Here is a 22,500-nt window from a genome sequence, read left to right on the forward strand (position 1 = left end):
CTCTCTCTCTCTCTCTCTCTCTCTCTCTCTCTCTCTCTCTCTCTCTCTATATATATATATATATATATATATATATATATATATATATATATATATAAACATGTGTGTATATATATATATATGTATATATATATATATATATATATATATATAAGAGAGAGAGAGAGAGAGAGAGAGAGAGAGAGAGAGAGAGAGAGAGAGAGAGAGGAGACCTATATATTCCTGTCTACATATAGTTATAGAAATATGTATCCATAGACATAGATATATATAAATATATAGATATAAATATATATATGCATATTATAAATATATAATAAATTATATATGTACTGTACATATACAAATCCATATATATATATATATATATATATATATATATATATATATATATATATACACATATAGATCTATACATAGATGTAAATATATAAATATATATCATACGTACATGTATGGTCAATATACCTGTAAATCTATATATATATATATGTATATATATATATATATATATACATATATATATAGGTATATATATGTATAAATATACACATTATATATATATATATATATATATATATTATATATATATATATATATATATATATATATATATATATATATAATGTATACATATTTAGTGATGAAACATATAGGAATATCTACAGTTCATGCTTCTGTAACATAGCCACCCACAGGTTAACCAAGCTTTAAAAATGTACCAGGTTTGCTGGGAGTCAATAAAAAGCACATTGGGCTATCAGCCACATCTCTAAAGATTTAAAAAGACCCAAAAACTCTATTCTACTTTACTTCATAGAAAAAGAAGACAAGCGGAAATCATAAATACGACAGTGTGTGACATTTACACTTTATGATAATGAACACAAATCCTTGTGCCATAAAAGCTCTTTAAGTTATGAATAAAAAAGACTAAAATGTTCTTGTGTTCTTTCTTCAGGTATAGCGTTGTGGAAGTTAACAATGGAGGTGTGAAGACCAAACTGGCAGGGGACTCTGGATTGCAACACAAAGAGGAGAGTGGCAGCATCAACACAACGGAAAGCCCACGACATTTAGAGGTATCTGATGTACTCATCTTTATGGATTCCTCTCTCCTGCTATGTGGAATTAGATTTATAATCTGGGTGTTTAAAATTGCATTCCTTTGGTACTGTATACATTCCCAATTCCCGATATATTTATTTGGCTATGGTTGTTCTTATTCATCACTGCATATCTTTATCTTCTACTACCCAAGATATGTTCATCTTATTCATTTGAGTTTCATTGCTCTAAAGAAAATTAAAAATGTAAAGACCAAGACCTACATGATTGAGGACTATGAAGCGTCAAGTAGGACATGACGACTGGAGAAGTATTGATTTAAAAGCTCAAGATGGAGACGACTGGCGAAATCTAACTGAGGCCCTTTGCGTCAATAGGCGCAAGAAGAGATAATGAAACAAAATTAAAAGCAAAGGAAATACAAAACCTGATTTGTGTGTTTTCATTAGATTTGGATAAGCTTGCAACCACGGACATATATGTGTATAAGGAATTTTGAGTTACTGAAAATAGAATACGAACAAGAGGCAGAATGAAATAGCTTAATTTGATTTTGAGGATATCTGTGGAATTCCTGGAATTTACAGTTAAGGGAATGGAAATTCCACTATAATTGATAGGATTAAAATTGAGTACTGCAGTATATCAATGCTTACGTGCTGGCAAACTAGATGGGTTATAAGTGGCGATGAAGCTACATCCTATGTATAGAGATGTTCTCAATCAAAGATGAGGGGAAGAACCGTGCTCTTCACAAGGAACTGGCTATCCTTTGATAAATCTAGCCAATGAATACTCTATTATGGATTTAGTCAGTAGTGGTAAAATTGACAGAGGAGACTACATAACCTACAAGAGTACTAATTACTATAAGCAACAACATATCAGATATGGTTTTGAATCATAAAATAAAACGAGAAAGTAGGGATGAGTAAAAGCAGTTTGGTATCTGTAAAAAGAGAAGAAAAAAGTAGGCGCATTGCCTTAGCCTCAGAATAACATAATCCTTATCACCAAAACATTTCGACATGAGGATGATAAATGCCGACGTTTCACCGTAATAGCTTGCAACTGGAGAATGTTTTCAAGGACCTATTTCGAGTCAAGCTCGATATGAGTCCAAAATAACATTATGAAACTCTCTGGATTTAACAATTTCAGGGAATTTACCGTCTGCACTGTAAAAGAATCATGTCACCTATCTATTTCTGAGGGAAATATCAATAAGAGAAAATATGACTATCAAAACAAGTTAACTATTTCTCCATGATTTCTAGGTATAGTTATATAAAAAATACTAGCATCGCAATGTTTCTCATAGGTGAAAACAATGTTCAACGAAATAGATATTTATGAGAGGAATATCTTCATCAAGATTCAGTCTTCTTCCTTTTGAGTTTAATGCTTTCATTATATTTTACTTCCTTTCGGATCATTGTGGTAAACAGTAAGAGGAAGCTTTTTCACCTCCTACGCTGTCTCGTATTGTCGGCTTTATTTTAACCCCAACTGATAGGTTGGGTTAAAATAATAATCACTATCAACTTGAAGAACACACCACGCAATGCCTAAGAAACTTGGGTATCAAAAATCCAGTTAGGTATCATCGTATATTTTAAAATTACAGGAGTTTCCACACTTTTTTTTTCATCTAAAGAGGCGCTTTGAAAATAATGCAAAAGCTCTGTGTTTTTTTAAAATATACATCGATATATAACTGGGGATTTCTAATGCCCAAAAATCCTTCTATTATAAGGAGGACCAAGGAGGGCCGGGCAATGGCTGCTGATGACTCAGCAAATAGACCTTTTAGGCTCCCCCAAAACCCCCATCCTTAGCTCACAAGGATAGGGAGGCTGCAGCGACCAAAGGAACTAACGAGTTTGAAAGGGACTCGAATCCCAGTCTGGCGATTACCGGGCGAGGACGCTACCACCAGACCACCACAACCCATGATTCTCCCTTTCTACACTACAGTACCGAGATTATCAACTTCTTCCAAGATAATTACTTTTTCTATTTAAACTGATTTGTATGAGAATATAGGTTTTCTCTCAAAACTAATACCATTTTTAAAGATCATGTACCTGTTTGACAAATATCTTAAATCTTCTACAATCCAAACATTTTATTCTTATATAACAGGATGACCATCTAATTCATTCTATTAGTTATACCACTGATGATTATGATTCAATAATATTCTGAATGTCAGATATTGAAGGAAGATCCTCTTTATAATCAAATTATATTTTTATGTTTGTATTAGTTGATTTTTGCCTAGCTCCAAATAGTCCACAACACCTGTTATAACTGGTTTCTTCTGAAAATAGATAAGACTTATCGAGTTTTTTTTTTTTTTTTTTTTTTTTTTTAATACTGTTAATAGCACCTGATGGCAGTATACGTATTGTATAGCTTGAGATCACATCAGACAGATCAGACTGATTTTTGTCAATCATCTTGATGGACAAATTAATCGTTTAATCTTCTTAAAAACGATGTCGGCCTCACCAATCGTCAAACCCTGATTCTTCCACGAAGATATGCCAATATTACAGGTTCTTATTATTTAGCAAAACTTTATCAAATATATTGCCAAATGAAAAAATAAACATCACCTAAAATGCCATTCCATAAGATCCAAGGCTTCATTTGCATGTGCCACAGCAGTTCGTTCAGGAGATGAATTAGTATAGCATCAAGTAAAATTCAGTTTTAGCTTCCTTGATGACAAGCTGCAGCAGTCACTGATGGGACTCTTCATGTGGAAGCTTGTCTTTATAGCCACATCAGTTGGACCAGAGTCAATACAGTAATACAGTATCTGTATTGACTCTTGAGTTGGGCGACCTTAGAACCAAGCCATTTCGGAAAATAGTCGATCAACGGAATATGATGTTCAGCTGCATGACTATACCAGCTTGAATATCAACTTGGCCCTATTGATTTACTGGAACCTCACTTTCCTTAACCGGTGAGATTTGAACCTCACGTACATTGGCAAAGTAAATGGCTTTCCCAGCGTCCTGGCCTTGTATTATACATTTAATTAGAACATTCGTACACTTTGGATACATTATAAATTAGATGAAATCTTCTAATGAATATCCACGGAAGTTGCTCTAAAGTTATTACTAATTTATGTCCATAGCTTCCATGAACCAAGGTGTTCTTCAGAAAGCAGCTGTCCCATGAAATCAGACAAGTCTAAGGGCACGCACACGTTATACTGTGATAATACTGTGGAAAATCTTTCAACTTGAATATACAGGTGACATAATAATAAACATAAAAAACTGAGATGTCACTACCTTCGCTTTTTGCTGGAGGCTCGACACTTTCGTCAACGTCGCTAATCTTACAGAGTAAATATGTTCGCGAGCTAAAATATTCGAGGCACAACCGAGGGCAAATACATTTCCCAGATAAGGAACTGATGCGAAAAGTCCTGAATATTTTCATATTGAAAGTATACGAGGTCCACATCCTCACTTCACACACACACACACACACACACACACACACACACACGCAAATTGTCCAGGCATATTCACACATGCCAAAGAAATAAAATACAAAATATTTCTAATAAGCAAAAGACGAAGATAAATCTAATTGAAGCCAATTGTTAGCGAATGCACGAGGTTTCTTCTGTGACAAAAGGAACTTAAGAACAAATCCTACATGTATACCGGATGTTCATCGAAAACATAATATCTATTACAATAGATTAAATGACCCTGTTCTTCCAGATTGTGCAATAGAAATGTGAGTGAAGATCACGACTTTCCTCCCGAATTCATCGAGTACATTGAAGAAAAGTGCGCCAACCAGAAGCAGAAGTGTGAGGATGCGACAAAAATTTCCATTTCGTAACACAGAATACATGAATGAACGAGAAATGAGGTTTATATACCTAGCAACCTAGCAACAGTTTGGAAGGGTGGCATGAGCAAAAAATAAACAAACAAGCATACACACACATATATACTGTATATATATATATATATATATATATATATATATTTATATATATGTATGTATGTATATATACACATATATATATATATATATATATATATCATCTGTCTTCGTATTTAGGGAGGGCGATTAACCAACTACTGTGTGCTGCATCTATTTTTGTAGTATCATAGTAATTACGAAGTTTAGAAGAATATTGCTAAAAAGAAACTGCCATATAAATAATACGAAAAAAAAATTAAAAAATTAAATGGAAGACAGACAAGACGCAAATTATACCAATTTATTTAACCACGATATCAGTTCATGTAAATAGGTACTGGATAATTATCAACATAAAACAAAGGGCTTAAACCATTGTAAACTTGAGCCCAAGTCTTTACCGTACGCAGCCTACTGCAAACACGATCCTTGGATAGCATAAAATCAACTTCGCTAAATCAAAATCAAAAGGCACTACTGCATAAAAGCAGGTATCATTAATAAAAGCGACCTATTTCCCAATCAGGCAGAATCATTTTTGACGTAAGTCCTATAATTGAGAACTCCGCTCTTGTCTAATGAATTTCATATCATAAAAAGGATGTTGTATCTACTTTCGATAATGTCAGATCCTGTTACGTCAAAAATGATAGATGAAGGGTACATGTCCATTTGACTGTTTATTAGGAATACATGCGATCCATCAAATGTCTTTTTTTTTTTATTTCTGATGTAAATGAAATTCCGATTTGCATTAGCGAACACGTAATTTTTGACATATTTTTCAGTATGGTCTATGAGAGAGAGAGAGAGAGAGAGAGAGAGAGAGAGAGAGAGAGAGTGAGTTAATCGGGGATACATTTCAACTAAATGTCTTTTTTTATTTCTACTGTAAATGAAATCCAGATTTACATATGCAAACACGTATTTTATAAATATTTCTTTTCAGTGTGGTCTATGTGAGAGAGAGAGAGAGAGAGAGAGAGAGAGAGAGAGAGAGAGAGAGTTAATCGGGGATACATTTCTTCAATTAAATGTCTTTTTTTTATTGCTACTGTAAATGAAATCCAGATTTGCATAGCAAACACGTATTTTATATATATTTTTTTTCAGTGTGGTCTATGTGTGTGAGAGAGAGAGAGAGAGAGAGAGAGAGAGAGAGAGAGAGTGTGTGTGTTTAAACTTGATCAATAAATCTCCCGTAGATTCTGCTTGGCTGAAAATATTATGCATTTATAAATTATAAGATGAAATCAATTCCAACCTTTCTTTTCATTGAACGCATTAATATTTATATTCATATCAATCCCTACAAAAGCGACAAAATATCGCATTTCTTTAATGAACCGAACTAAAACAGTATTGGGATTTTAAATGCAATTTCTCCCAATGATTTATTCATAAATCTAGACGGGAATAACCAAATTATAATTTCCTTTCCACTATGCACGAAGGGAGCGGGACGTGATATTGCTAATAATGCAGTTAAAAAGAGAGAAGAGAGAGAGAGAGAGAGAGAGAGAGAGAGAGAGAGAGAGAGAGAGAGAGGTGATTTGCAGTTTGAGTTGGCTTTTTCTTGGACTGCTTCGTTCTCTACAAAATGGGGTGGTTTGACTTCAAAAATTGCGCAGAACAAAGAAAATTGCTACCTGATGTCGAAATTTATGAATAGTTCAAAGTTTATTCAGAATTGATTCACAAAGAAAGAGTCTTTAAAAAACCTTTAAATAAGAAAAAAAATAAACATTTGTTTTAAGGTTTGGTCATAAAAAAATGTTTTGTTTTACATTATATTTAGTTGCTTTAAAAAATCTTTTTGGAAAAAATAACATTGTTGGGTTTAGTTAAATTCATATGGATTTTCCATTCTTCATGAATCGAAACAAAGAAAATTCCTGTTAACCGCTAAATAAAACCTCAGTTCAATGACCCCAGCAATTATGACCCAAGACAGCCGCTAATAAATCAATCACAAGGCCAGAGGCGGCAATATTCCCACGGAGTGAAAATGACATCGAAGGTTTATATATTGCCAAAATCGTCATACCACTGTAGTTAGTCGACAGCTATGGATTCTAGCCACGCTAGCAACCTGATTCTAATAATTATGGGGCTAGAAGAATGTTAATAATCAATTTCAATCTCAGGTATCCACAATTAACTACACTCCCCCACCCCAACACACACACATACACACACTCAAGAGATATATCCTTAGAGTATACAATCGTGGTTTCTTTGAAATATTAACTTGACAAAAATAATTGCTTTCGCTTACCAATGTTGTTCCTAATAGAATTTAAAAAGAAAAAAACAAACTCAATGACCCTTTTGACTGCCTTAAATTTCTCTCAAGGTCTATGGCACCATTCTTCTGCATTCGTTATTCATTTCTTTATGACAGACACAACTTTACAAACACAATATATGGTTCAAAGCGTTACCAAACATTGACCTGTTAAAGATAACATCTACGAATGCTACTTGTAGAGTCATTGTTTAGCTTTATTTTAAATGATAAATAGTATTTCCCTGGTTTTACAATTTAGTTTTAATAAAATCTATCACCAAACTTTCTTTTAAGCAACCTTGCTATACCCAAGCATTATCTGTGCCCTTTAATTGATATGAACAATAAAATTTCTTTAATTCCCAGCAAATTGGCAAAAAAAAAAAAAAAAAAAAAAAAAAAAAAAACTGTCAAAACAACCTTTAACATCTTAAGCATAATATTATTCACCATATCCTAATGCAGATGTTTATCCTTATCTCAAGAGGAGAATGCATCTCCATTTCAAGTCATCCGGAAAGATCCGTCTTAAGATTTCCTAGAAGCTCTATAAGCCTTTTCTATCGCACTGGTCCATAAAATATTTTCTTCTTTTTTTCATCTATACGAAATACACAAGACATGACGCGAACAATGCAAAGTTTTTTGAGGACAGAATAATTGCATTCTGTTGGTTGCTCAATAGACGCAGGTAAATTGTGTCCACAGAGGTACACGGCCGGTTTCGTCACTTTTTCTTGTTAGTTGGATCGACAAAGGAATCGTTCCATTTCCTCCAAAGTTACTTTATTGGTGGAGAGTAAAGGAAAAGGAGAAGAGAGAGAGAGAGAGAGAGAGAGAGAGAGAGAGAGAGAGAGAGAGATTAGGTGTAATGGAAACTAAACTCGTTACTTTAAGGTGACAGGTGACAGACAAAAATCGCTTCATTAAATATCTTCCTGCATTAATAAACACGACATCTTATAGGGCATTCAGATGAAACCATTAGAGAAAGTATGTTTAAGGTAATTGTTTTGTATATCTATTCTTTTTGCGACAGTTTTTCTTTAATCTTCGTCACTCAAGTACTAAGGCCTTCGCAAAATAGGAGAAAATAAAAAATGTTCCTTTCAGATTCCTGGTTATAATGTAGAAAAGAAATCTACAGATTCTTGCCAGTCTGAAAACTAAAGTTTTTGGGATTTTGAATGTGTACACATACAGAAAAAGTGATAAATGATTGATGGTTGATGATAGAAACCTGAATGTCTTTGTTCATGGAAGAACAACGGTGCAAAGCAGCGAGCGAAGGCGAGAAAGGCAAGGACTAAGAATGAATGTCTTGGGTGAGTTGAAATATGCAGTAGAGCTAAAAAATGAACAACGTTTTTAAGGTCAGGATGATACAAGAGGTAAATGAAAGCGTTCAAGTGTGTCAAATCGAGAGTTGTATGATCAAGACTGAGTATGAATCTTTTAAAAAACTAGTGTCTACGAAGTATAACTGAAGTAGAATAGGAGAAAATGACAATAGTTTTGAGATCATCTGATACGGACCCTTAGTAAGTATAGAGAAAAGAAAAGAAAAAAAATGTGTACCGGGATTCAATACAGAAGCACATAACAGAAAGAGATGATTTTGTTAGTCTGTACGTTGTTCTGGAGACTATAAAATTAGGATAATGAGTTTAGAAATTAAATTTAGAGTAAGAAATACTTAGGAAAGAGAAAAAGACAATGTAAAATTTCATCAATTCAATTCTGATGTTTATGAGATTTCCTTAATTCAGTTCTAATGTTTCTAAGGTTTCCTATATATATATATATATATATATATATACAGTACCTATATACGTACACACAAATATACTGTACATACATATAAACACACACACACACATACACACACACACACACACACACATATATATATATATATATATATATTGTGTGTGTGTGTGATCGCGAAGTCATATCTGAATATATCACGTGTCTTATAAGTATTCTCAAAAGTGTATGATCACAATATCCTGAAAATAATTTCACTACATATTTTTCTCATAGCGCGTGCAGATATGTCACTGTTCGTCAAGCAGAGAGAGAGAGAGAGAGAGAGAGAGAGAGAGAGAGAGAGAGAGAGTTAAAGCTGACCTCAAAATATTTCGGATCTCTGCTCCATGAGTACGCCCTTTTTTTCCATCCTCTTCAATGCGCTTTCAAACCTTCCCTCCATTAACCGTCCATTTCCTACTGTTCGATTTTTCATCCCTCTTTTTCCTTCTCATTTTTCTCTATACAAAGTCTCCAATTTCTGAGTCTCGATCTTTCTTTTGATTTAGTGTCCCGTTTTTAAACTTAACTCATTCGATTTCATTACATCGTTTTATTTAATTTCAACTTGTATTTTTCATTTTTTTTTCATTTCATCGTTTTATTTTATCTCAACGTTTTATTTTATCTCAACTTTTTTTTTTTCATTTCAACGTTTTATTTCATTTCAAGTCTTCATTAGTATTTCATTTCAGTTTTTATCTTATATTTTATATGCCACTGATATTCCGAAGAAAATATGTTATGTTATCTATCTAATTTGCCTCAATTTTACATCATATATATTACAATATATATATATGAAATATGAAGTTATTACAAACAGAAGGTGAAGTTATTAAAAACAAAAGGAAATTGCAACATGTTATTTTACATATTTTTATCCAACAACCCATTTTTGCTTGTATATATAACATAAAATTTTTCTTTTTAATTCAATTCATCATAATTACTCACTTTAGGATAAAATTTTAGCAATACCTAATCTCGAACATTTCAGTAATTCTCTGCAAATATTAAGATATTATGGAAATTCTGAAGGTTCACTAAACCCGTTATTTGTTCTTCTTACCGAGAATTATTTTCAAAAAATATAACAGTATTTGTAGGAAAAATAGTGCGACTATTAGAGTTACAACTATACTTTATAAAATGGATATGCCCACGTTTAATGTTAATAACAGGTAAGCGTTGAATACAGAGAGCTTTTATATTTCTACCAACATAGTATATATATATATATATATATATATATATATATATATATATATATATATATATATATATATATATATATATATATCTGAGAGTAGATACCTTATCGTGGAGAAAAGGTTTGTGTATCACCTTGATCAGTAAAACTATACTAGTCAGGGCCACCCATACTAGGTTGGTTTGCTGCAAACGATCAGACAAAAGTCTCCCACCATCACCAAATTCACACCGGCCAGCGTTGTGATGAAAACTGCTAAAACCTCAGCCATGAACTGACATGTCTGAGGTCTTCGCTCAGCAGAGGAATAAAAAAGGCTACATTTTCTGTATATAAATCATATATATATATATATATATATATATATATATATATATATATATATACATAGAGAGAGAGAGAGAGAGAGAGAGAGAGAGAGAGAGAGAGAGAGAGAGTCATAAACACGTTTATTGCTTAGATTTCGTAAAACCTCTAATGATAATCAGAGCTTTAAAGAGTATAAATAATTGCATTGCCTATAAAATATAAATCAAAATATTAACTTCAAACTGATATATGAAAACAGAAAAAAAATCATCAGAGACCTAATTTCTAAATTTGAAAAACTTTACTCATTGAAGAGGAGATAAACCACCTTCAAAGAAACCTGTGGATAGAATTGACATACAATTTTACTGAGGTAATTTCGTATCTCAAAAACATGAGCAGCCAATATGGAATCGTACAAAAGGTTTTTTTTTTCAAGTGCCATTTGTTTTACTTTCTTTCGGTGGAATCAAAAGTCTTTCTATCCTTTTATCTATGTATGTATATGTAAAATTATAGGGAGAGCCATTGCTGTAGAATGTTGAGGTAGCGAGCACAGAGGTCATATGCTTTATATGAGAGAGCGCAGACACGATTGCTCTCATACTGGAAAGGAATAAAGAACTCGAGTTTAGGACAGACATCTGAACACTGATTTTCAGTGGGCAAATGTGTTAAACCCTGTACCAATTATTTAAAATTCAATATCAAGTAAATATTATTTCTAATTCACTGGAAGTTTAGAATTCAAGTAATCTAAGACATTTGGACATGACAGGGACTTCGAAATAACAAAAACGTGTCACCAACATATCCTTGGTAAAAAAAAATGGTTTAAAGTCAGGAGGACATACATATCCTTTTTAGTAAAAGTTTTCACTTGTTCTTTGACACTTGACCATGCCTTGCCATTTAAAAGAACATATATGGAATAAATCGCTTTCATTTTCTTTAAAATAAATAAATAACAAAAACAATTTTGCAAAACATTATCATAATACCACAGACCATTGCTGCCTCATATCAAAAGGTTTATAAAATGTAATAAAAGTTGAAAATATGAGGTTTGCCTGATATGACTGAGTAATTTTTTTTTTTCTTTTAGCAAATTTAGCTTAGTGTGGAATAAGAAAATATATAATCCAATCTGAAGGAGACATTGTTACAGCTATGGTCACAAAGGAAATAAAATGTAAATAAAGAAAAAAATCTGCTGGGGTTGAGATGCCAAATGTGGTAACGTCCCTGACTTGTGAACCCCTGTCTCCCGCTTAAATTCGTTAGTTTCTTAGGTCGCTGCAACCTTACCATCCTTGTGAGTTAAGGATGAGGGTTTGGGTAAGCCTACTGAGCATCAGCACTCATTGCCTGGCTCTCCTCGGTCCTAGTTTGGATGGAGAGGGGGTTTGGGTGCTAATCATAAGTATATATTGTCAGTCTCTACGGCACTGTCCTACTCGATAGGGCAATGTCACTGCTCCTTGTCCCTGCCATTTATAAACGGCCTTTAAACCTTTAGAGCCTCACTTCGTAATCTCTTTGTAATGGTAAATGTGTTAATCTTAAAGTTTGACTAGGATTCTATGAAACAAATAGGCTTCAGAGAAAATTTCCCAAGTCTGTTTAATGAAACATGGCAAGTTTATAAATAGTCCTCTATGTCAAATTATAAAATAGTATCCACTGTTTCGTTTCATAACACAAATTATACAGTTTTAACCTTCCCAGTTTTTGGTGTTAGGAATATTCGATCTTTTGGAAGACACCGACAAACAAAATTGTAAACTTAAAGACAAAAATCATAATAAAACAATTAATTAAATTCAAATAAGCAATTAATTTGTTATTTTGTCTATGTAATTAATTCCTAAATAAAAAAAAATGCTCACAGGAATAGCAAAACTTTTTTTTTTCAAAATAAAGTAAAATTGACATTGCCTTATGTCTGTGACAACTGATTTGAAAAAAAAAAAAAGAATAATAATACAAAATCATTAATATACTCAGTACTTGGCAAGCAATGCGATTGACAACTTATGTCAGTATAAAAAGCATGTGAAACTAAGCTATCAGCCATTTTGAACTTTGCATAATCCATAGTTTCTAGATTCAAGCACGGATGAAAAAATGGCCTGATACTAGACTTCTGAAAATTTGATGAGTCATTTAATGGTTTTCTAAATAACAGAACATGTAAGAACAAAGACTAGAAAAGATTTATTTTGCGTCATAATCTAGAGCTAAATGATATAAAAGTATTTTATTTTCACATCTATTTGAGTCCAAATCATGCCTATGAGTATATAATTCGCAAATCATTTCCTTTCACGAATCACAAAATCATTATCTCATACATACATACACACACACAGACACACACACACACACACACACACACATATATATATATATATATATATATATATATATATATATATATATATATATATATATATATATAGAAGACTCTACTGTCCTATACGAAGTAAAGTGCGGAGGTTAAGTGCAAATGAAAAGAAAAACGAGACTGACGAGGTAAACTATTTGTGTACTAAACTTGAGTGGGAAGAGTTTGTAAGGTGAGAAATGAGTTTTAGCATTGATGAATGAATAAACAACAGAACTTTGTTGAAATAGGGTCATATGGTAAAAAATAAACAATATCTTACTGAAAATGTGTAAAAGAAGCCATAGAACGGGTAGGACTGATACGTTAAGTGTTGGAAAGGGTCTTGAGAACTAAGATGAGCAGGGATGTTTATAAGATAAGGCTGACTGGTTCACTAATGGGGACCATTTCTGTAGCTGTATGAAGTAACTAATTTTCGTGGGGGGTTCATCGAAAATATAGCTGTAAAAATATGAACGGCTAAATGTTGCAAAATAAAATATAAGTTAATAGTTATGGAACTTGAAGTCTAGTTATAAACACCTATTGATCCTATTATTTTATCAGTAGGTTCAATACATAACCTATATCAACTATCAGTTTAATCAACACGACTCTATACTGTAAAAGAAAAAGAATGCCCCTTCAATAACAAACTAAACACACATTTGCACGCAGCCTTCCACAGGGAAATGCAAGAGGAAAGCCCTTATCTCTGAAAGAACAATCCATGTCATCACTACTATTCTTTAACTGGAAATACATTAGCCTTTTGGACATGTCTAAATACCATCATAGCAAGACAAATTTCTATTGCTATGTTTTGTACCATACACACTCGTACATTGTGACGGTATTTTCTTTTTTTTATTGTATATCTCGCTCTAAACCTCACTGTTAACAGAGCCAGTTTAAGCCTTTTTCATGAATTGATGCGTTTGATTTTTTATTACCTTCTTCCATTGAAAGTCTTGTATATAAGCCCGTTGTCTGTTGAAATAAAGTTAGGTGCATTCACCTAGCCTCTAAGTTTATTGAATTGGTATTCAGTAAGTAGGATTGGAAATATCTCATTAAATAATCTGTCAAGTTGTATATTTGAGAGAGAGAGAGAGAGAGAGAGAGAGAGAGAGAGAGAGAGAGAGAGAAACGACGCCAGCTATCTATAAAATCATGGGGTACTATGAACATAAAAAACAGCAATAAAGGATTAACTTTCCCAGCCAACCGTAAAAAGTATAATAAATAAATGAGGGTAAATATGAATCGTCTGCAGGTGTTGGATAATAGTTTTTTTATGGACTTAGTTATGGTTATTGTAATTACTTGCTAAGCTACAACCCTAGTTAGAAAAGCAGGATGCTATAAGCCCAGGGGGCCCAACAGGGAAAATAACCCAGTGAGGAAAGGAAAAAAGGAAAAATAAAATATTTTAAGAACAGTAACATTAAAATGAATATTTCCTATATAAACCATAAAAACTTTAATAAAACAAGAGGAAGAGAAATTAGATAGACTAGTGTGCCCGAGTGTACCCTTAAGCAAAAGAACTAAAATAATATAGGAATGAAGCCAAAATACAAAGATGATCATACATACATACATACATGTATGTTATACTGCATTACTGAATCGTATGTCAGAAGCATGAGATATATATATATATATATATATATATATATATATATATATATATATATATATATATATATATATATATATACATACATACATAACTACATACCTGATAAACAAAATGACATATAGTAGTGTTAATAACGAAGTTTAAGCGATTAGCCAAGGTTATCTCAAGTCAAATATCAAAAAGTGCTTGAAATAAAACAATCACTCAAAAATAAGATGAGCTGTAAAAAGCTTTTAATGATTGCAGTGTGTACCCTAAAATTCATTATCATTATCATTAATCGATATGTGAAAACATTCATAACGCAGAAACCAAAATGCATTATTTCGCAAAGCAACATCGCAAATATTGGAAAAACAAATTAGTCAAATCAAACTAATTGTCTGAATAGGTAAATGCATCCATAAATAAACAACAATTTGCTTGACAAAGGGGAGAGAGAAGTCAAAGTAGACTAAATCATGAGCATTAAAATAATTGTTAACGTGATTCTTTAACAGAATTTCAAAAGCTAAGTTATAATCAGGATAACTTCCGACTTTAACTAGAAAAGCACTCTGAGAGTGCAGACCTCCACCACGGCAGCTTATTTCTCGAAACCAGCTTGTCTTGTGGTTAATTCGGTCGAGCTTTTCCTCGACCTTGACCTTGAGCTAGGATTTTCAGAATACAATTCCTTCCACGTCACACCATAACAATTAAAACCCTGAAAGTTTCACTACTGTATGAGTGAAATTGTAGCCAGGAAGTTGTTCACAAACAAACTAACAAACAGGGGCAAAAACAAAACCTCCTTCAAACTTCGTTGCCGGAGGTAATAACGGTAGTTTATAACAGTAAAATTCACCAATAAGATAGATTTTTCAAAGCTGCAGGCATCTAAACACTGCATCTAAAGCTTAAGAAAGTTGGGGCTCTAGGGTTATCAATTCTATTCATATATGAACCCTTATGAACACGTTTTCTGGCAGTGATAAAAAGATTGGGTTAAATAGCATAAGGTACTGTCAAATGTTTCAGTCATTATATAGATAGATCAGCGTTGTAAAATTGGCTAATCAGTAGTCTTGATTCAGCTCCGATAATTACACCACTTGCTGATCGTATCCGAATTCCCATGAAACTAATTGGCATTTAATTACGAAGTTATTGTAGAGAAAATAACGTTTTCCAAATTTGTTGTCCCTGTCAGTTTCTGTCAATATGAAAATAACTACCATATCTAGTGCTTTCCAGTCCCTTTAAATCAAAAGGAAAAATTCCCCGTAATCTCTACTGAAATACTTATAAAGAAATAGTAGGAATAATTATGAAATCTGAATACAAAAGCTTCACGCTTTAAAAGAATATTGATGCATATGTAACTGAAAATATATTCCAGCCCTATATATTCTACTCTTCATTTCCAATAATAGAAATAGAAAACCAAAGGCAACAACTCTATTTCATATTATAAAAAAATGAAAACTAACAGCCATAAGAAACTCCCCATGGTTTCCAAAAGAATAATAAACTAAAAACCAAAATAATAATAGATAACCGTAACTTAGTATTCGCTAATAAGACTAGAGTAAAGCTAATATTACAGGGAAAAATATAAATTCATAAAATACATATAAAATTATTTTTTTTATTTACGAAATCTATCAACCTCGATCATATTAAAAAAAATTAAATTAGAAGCATTGCTTCCATAATGGCAGACATGAAAAACTACTTAAAAGTTGAGCGATTAACCAACAGTAACGCAGACTGAGAGAGAGAGAGAGAGAGAGAGAGAGAGAGAGAGAGAGAGAGAGAGAGAGAGAGAGAGAGAGAGAGAGAGAGAGAGAGAGAGAATGTAATTCACTGAAATTCTGCAGTTCTGTTGGTAGAGAATAGTGGATTTCTATGTCACTGCATGCTGTCACAGAGAAAGGGGTGAGAGAGAGAGAGAGAGAGAGAGAGAGAGAGAGAGAGAGAGAGAGAGAGAGAGAGAGAGAGAGAGAGAGAGAGAGAGAGAGTGTGTGCTTTGTAAACACTGAATCTACGTCCTAACACCAAATAACAGGGCAGAGATTCTTCTATGAAGTATGGTGGGAAATGTATTTATCGAAAAAACAAGATAACTATTGGACCCGTTAATCAACCAATGTACAAAAGAGGAAAATAACTTTATGAAATATATTCACTATAGAGAAAACATTACGTAAATGATGGAAGAAGAAACCAAATTTTGTAAGACATTTCTGTATTGGCTAATATTGATACAGCCAGTTCTAGGAGTTTGGAAGTCCATTATTACTATTTCAAAGGACTATGTGACAATTTTCTTTTAATTTGTTCAGTTTCTTTATGTTTTCAACTATCTATTTAATGACATACCCTTATTATCATTTTCCTTTGTTTAGTATTTTTCAATAGATGAGCAATAATAGTCCCTTACATAATATGAAAAAAAAAATGTTTAAACATACAGACTACACAAAGGGCACTAAATCATGGATGGTTTCCTGCAAGTAAATTAACACACTAAAGGGTGCCACTTAATTCTATTATAATGCAACATCTAAGACGAACATGGAAGAAACTGATCTCCCCTTCGGAAGTTGAATTTAGTGAGTAATTGAATCAGGAAAATAATATATAAGACATCTTCCTAATGAGAACAGGAGTATTAGAGTGCAGCTTACTGGAGGGAGGGAAGTTAATCTCCAATATGGTGTAAGAGTCATAAACGATAGAGAAATCTAAATAAATTGAGACGTAGAAAACATATAAACATACAGGTACGTACACACAGGAAGACACACATACACATATGTGGTGGTCGATGTGGTAACGTCCCTGACTGATGAACGCCAAACTGGGGTTCGAGTCCCGCTCAAACTCGTTAATTTCTTTGGTCGCTGCAACCTCCCCATCCTTGTGTGCTAAGGATGGGGAGTTTGGGGGAGCCTATAGGTCTATCTGCTGAGTCATCAGCAGCCATTGCCTGGCCCTCCTTGGTCCTAGCTTGGGTGGAGAGGGGGCTTGAGCGCTGATCATATGCATATATGGTTAGTCTTTAGGGTATTGTTCTGGTCGATAGGGCAATGACACTGCCCCTTGCCTATGCCCTTCATGAACGGCCTTTAAAAATTTAAATCTATAAACACACACACATACACACACACCACTTGAAACTCATATCATGCGACCTTCATGTATTCTATCTCGTTTTCTTGTGACTTATTCTTAATTAGGGGAATGGAAATCAAACCCATTTCCTGAATGAAGTAAATACATAATGTACAATATCCCATTTCCGATTAGACAATCTTTTTATCATTAATTCATGATTTAGTGTTCTTTTCAATTCTCTTCCCTCGTGAAAGTCGTATATCAAATGGAATGCAAAATACCAAGACACTACCAGTAACAAATGTTCCAAATAGAATACGAAAAAAAGAGCTAGTGCGTCAACTATGACATAACTAAGATGCAATCGGATGAAGAAATTAAAAACTTTCCAATAAGTAATCATGTAAATGGATTTTAGCTTTTTAAATTAGTTTAGTGAACAGCATTACTTACTATCACCTTCTCTCTAAAAGCATCAGTGTCTAATAATATATGATATTAATAGAGACCCATAACATACCAATTAAAAAAAAAGCTCAACTCGTACTTCCGAGGGCGAAAAGTCTCTAAATTGGTTTACTATGTTGTGTGTTACACACACAAACGCACACACACACATATATATATATATATATATATATATATATATATATATATATATATATATATACACCCATATATATATATATATATCTATATACACATTATATGTATGTGTGCATATATAATAGTTCACAAGTCTTATGCCATATCCGACTTTATCATAACACATTTTTGATGAAAAATTTGATACTATATCATTAATAACAATTGTCTGGTTTACAATCAGAGATTTAAGTATCTATTTATTATTATTATACGGTTGCATTTACAGATTAGGGATATATTGCCCACTGCTGGGGCCTGTGTGGCCATTCATTGCCCAAGTACATTTAGGGTATAACCCTAGAGTTATACTATAGGTAAAAATTAAAATGACGGACAGCAAGATTGAAGGAAAAAGTATGAATGGAGGTAGAATAAAAGGATATAAAGCAAGAGCAACGAGGGTCCAAAGGAGCATTACAAAGACCCTTAAATAATGCCTACAGTGCAGCACGCCAGGTGCACTGATGACACTACCTCCCAACAGGAAAATTTCTAAAGGTGTACCACAGTAAATTAAGTGGTTCTTCAAACACAGTTAATATGATACCAGTGTAATCTATAAACCAGTCATTCACTTGAATATATTTTCAAACGAACATTTCACATTGATATTTTAAGGTTGAGCCAAAATTAATGGTTAACTAGAAAATAAGTCTGCTTGGCGGCTTAATGAAGAATACCTCATAGACAATCGACCAAAAATTCCATCACCTTCACTCATCTTTTTATATCAAGATTGTGCGAATATTGTCTTAACTTAATCATTAATGTCAGCGAATATAATTTCAATTACTTCCTTTATTCGCGTTATCTAATAAACCAATCTTCTCTTCCAAAAGGTACCAACCAGCCTAGTCGTCTGCAGTTCCTCAATATCCACTACAGCATCAGCCGGGTCTACGATGGGCTCTCGCTGGTCTCTCTGCGAGACGAATGGCAAGGTCCACCCTCCCAACACCACGACAGGACCAATAGCCAATCAACAATCGCCAACCACCTACAACTGTAACCACAGCTGCAAGACGACCAATGGCACAGGGGATGATGGTCAAGGGTCGCCGAAAAAGAAGTCACAGCCGCACAAGTCGAAGCTTAGGTTTGTCCTTGCAAAGGAAAGAAAGGCTTCTACGACGTTAGGTTAGTAGCCCTATTTCGGTGTCCACGTTCCTTTAATAAATAAATAAATATATATACATACATATATAGATGCATATAAATTATATATATATATATATATATATATATATATATATATATATATATATATATATATATATATATATAATTGTGTGTTTTGTAATGTGCTGTCCATTTTCAATAAATCTCACATAAGAATTCAAGTACAAATATCAATAATGGGGCAACGTATCTGTAAGGTTCTAACGAAGGCGTGGTGAATGCAAGTAACGTTTATTCAACAAACAACAAGCTTATATACACGAAGTTGCGAGCAAGAATGTCATAAAAACTCAAACAAACTAAAACATAAGATGGCAAGCTTAAACAGGTTCTTCTATAATCAGTATGTAGGAGAGAGCGAGAGATAAAAAAGAAATAGCATTATATTGTATGAGCGTGTATGAAACACATGCAGCCAAATACATTCTAAACTGGGAAATAGAGTGAAGAAAAATTCCGTTCCTTAATGTGAGGGAAATTACTGCACAACAATCACTAACCTACCATTGTGGTACTACTCATAATAATACATCTGAATTCGTCAGATATACTCACATATCGTTCTTTGGGGCACTCGAAACATTCTCACTGACTTCAATTCAATCATTAGGTGGAGGGAGCTGGTTTTCATTTCATATCCGATACGGGATTTAAATGTTATCAGTTGCAAGTGTACCCATACATGATATTAAAATCTAGGCGTTACTAGTTCATTGTCCAGTTTGTTGTATTCACGAATAGTTTTGGTAACGGGCTCATCGGCTTCTAACCATACTGAATCAGAGAAAAGAAAAAAAAACCTGATACATATATTTTAATTAAAAAGCATGTGTGTATATATATATATATATATATATATATATATATATATATATATATATATATATATATATATATATATGTATATATATATATTTATATAATATATAAATATATATATATATATATATATGTATGTATAATATATATATATATATATATGTGTGTGTGTGTGTGTATATATATAGTGATGCAACATGTGAATAAGAGTACCTTCCATGGAATGTGATGGGTGGGTTGATTACGACGTTCATCAAATAAAGATAATTTGCACGCTACGCAATTGAGAAACATATATTCTAAACTGCTAAAGAAAACAGAAGTGAAAGGCGGGTAAGCTAGTGTCCGCAGGTAACAAAATTAATAAAAGCTTTAATGCATACTTGAGTATCTAAGAAAAAAAAAGTCAGTAATTGTTTATTAATAATAAAATATGAGTCCAGCAAACATCCTTTCCCCTTGCACTAACCACTTCAACAGGGACGGCTGATATACGTAATTGAACTAATTAATCTTAATCGTGAAATTTTATGTTATTAAGGGTAAATTTTCTATTACGGCATTAGTGCTCATTATCTATTTTCTGTACTTAGGGTATGGCATGTTTATGGTATTACTTTTAGTATTTTCTTTTGTTTGTTAAAACGTTATGTATTTGTGTTTGGAAACGTAAGATTGAAAATTTTTTTCAGTATGCCCCATTAATGAAATTCAAATGCTAACTGATCTATTATTACCCAAAGATGTACTCCTACTTGAAATATGTACCCAACAACTTGAATTTAAAGATATGCAAAGCTCAGATGCATAACAAATCATTATCGCTCCGTAATTATAACTACTCATTCGAAGCACAGTTTTCCCTTATATCAAAGCTTCTGATGCCACTTTGCTTTCCTGTTCCCTTCGCCAGGTATCATAATGAGCGCCTTCGTGGTGTGCTGGCTTCCATTTTTCGTGTTGGCGCTGGTGAGGCCCTTCTTGAAGAGGCCCTCCGTCATACCCGCCTGGGTATCTTCTTTATTCCTCTGGCTGGGTTATGCCAATTCTCTCCTCAACCCTATCATCTACGCTACGCTCAACAAAGACTTCAGAAAACCCTTTCAGGTGAGTCTCGTGAATTTAATGCCTCATTCTGCTGAAGTTTATTTAAAAAAAAAAAAATATAGTCCACTTGTATCTTGCTTTTCCAACTAGGGTTGTAGCTTGGCTAGTAATAATAATAATAATAATAATAATAATAATAATAATAATAATAATAATAATAATAATAATAATAATAATAATAACAGGCGGGTAAATCATTTATGGCCCTATTGCAAATGGTATTTTTTCTATTCTCATTAAAATCATATGCTTGTTTGTTACTGTTATTAACACTATTAAGTAGGTCTAATGCCACCATCGTTCTAAAACCTATAGCACTCTAAATAACAATAAAACCTGTAGCAATGTTTCTAACACTCGAATGCAAACTAATATTATGTATGATAAAAATAAATGGTTAATATATACATATGCCCATATACATAACATTAAGTGTACACACACACACACACACACACATATATATATATATATATATATATATATATATATATATATATATATATATATATATATATATACCAGTTTCACCAGTTTAAGCTGGATCCAGAAATAATAACAACATAACATTCAATGCCATATTCACACTTTAATAGCGGAATTTTTAATGAATCTCTTATGATATAATAAAGCTTTTACAAAATAAATCGGTCATACGCCACCACTCAAAATTCATTAGCGTCTCGTCGAGCCATCATACAACCCTATATCCACACTGTAACCTCGTGTATCGTGGATATCCAAGACCCTTCCTTTCAAATAGGTCTCTGACGTCATCTATCCAGGTTATTTTTTTCCCTTACCTGTTTGTGCCTCTGAATTTCCATTTCTCCGCACTTACCAATTGGGAGTCCAATCTTCGTAAGTGACCGAGACACTTCAAAGTACTATAATCCAAAGGTGAATAACTATGCTAAGCTTTTCACAACGTCTACCAATATCTACTTGACTCTTAC

The 22,500-nt window shown here is 33.0% G+C and overlaps 1 protein-coding gene across 2 annotated transcripts in view; it reads left to right on the forward strand.

The window, feature by feature from the left end:
* LOC137632538 (5-hydroxytryptamine receptor 1-like) overlaps window positions 1-22,500 on the forward strand; it is a 168,868-nt gene that overhangs the window by 133,173 nt on the left and 13,195 nt on the right. For both annotated transcript variants that reach the window (XM_068364513.1, XM_068364514.1), the window contains 3 exons: window positions 962-1,082; window positions 19,279-19,576; window positions 21,351-21,544. In XM_068364513.1, coding sequence (XP_068220614.1) covers window positions 962-1,082; window positions 19,279-19,576; window positions 21,351-21,544 — 613 coding nt within the window. The remainder of the gene's footprint in view (window positions 1-961; window positions 1,083-19,278; window positions 19,577-21,350; window positions 21,545-22,500) is intronic.

This window comes from Palaemon carinicauda, chromosome 41, assembly GCF_036898095.1.
Source record: "Palaemon carinicauda isolate YSFRI2023 chromosome 41, ASM3689809v2, whole genome shotgun sequence".
Taxonomy (NCBI): Eukaryota; Metazoa; Arthropoda; class Malacostraca; order Decapoda; family Palaemonidae; genus Palaemon; species Palaemon carinicauda.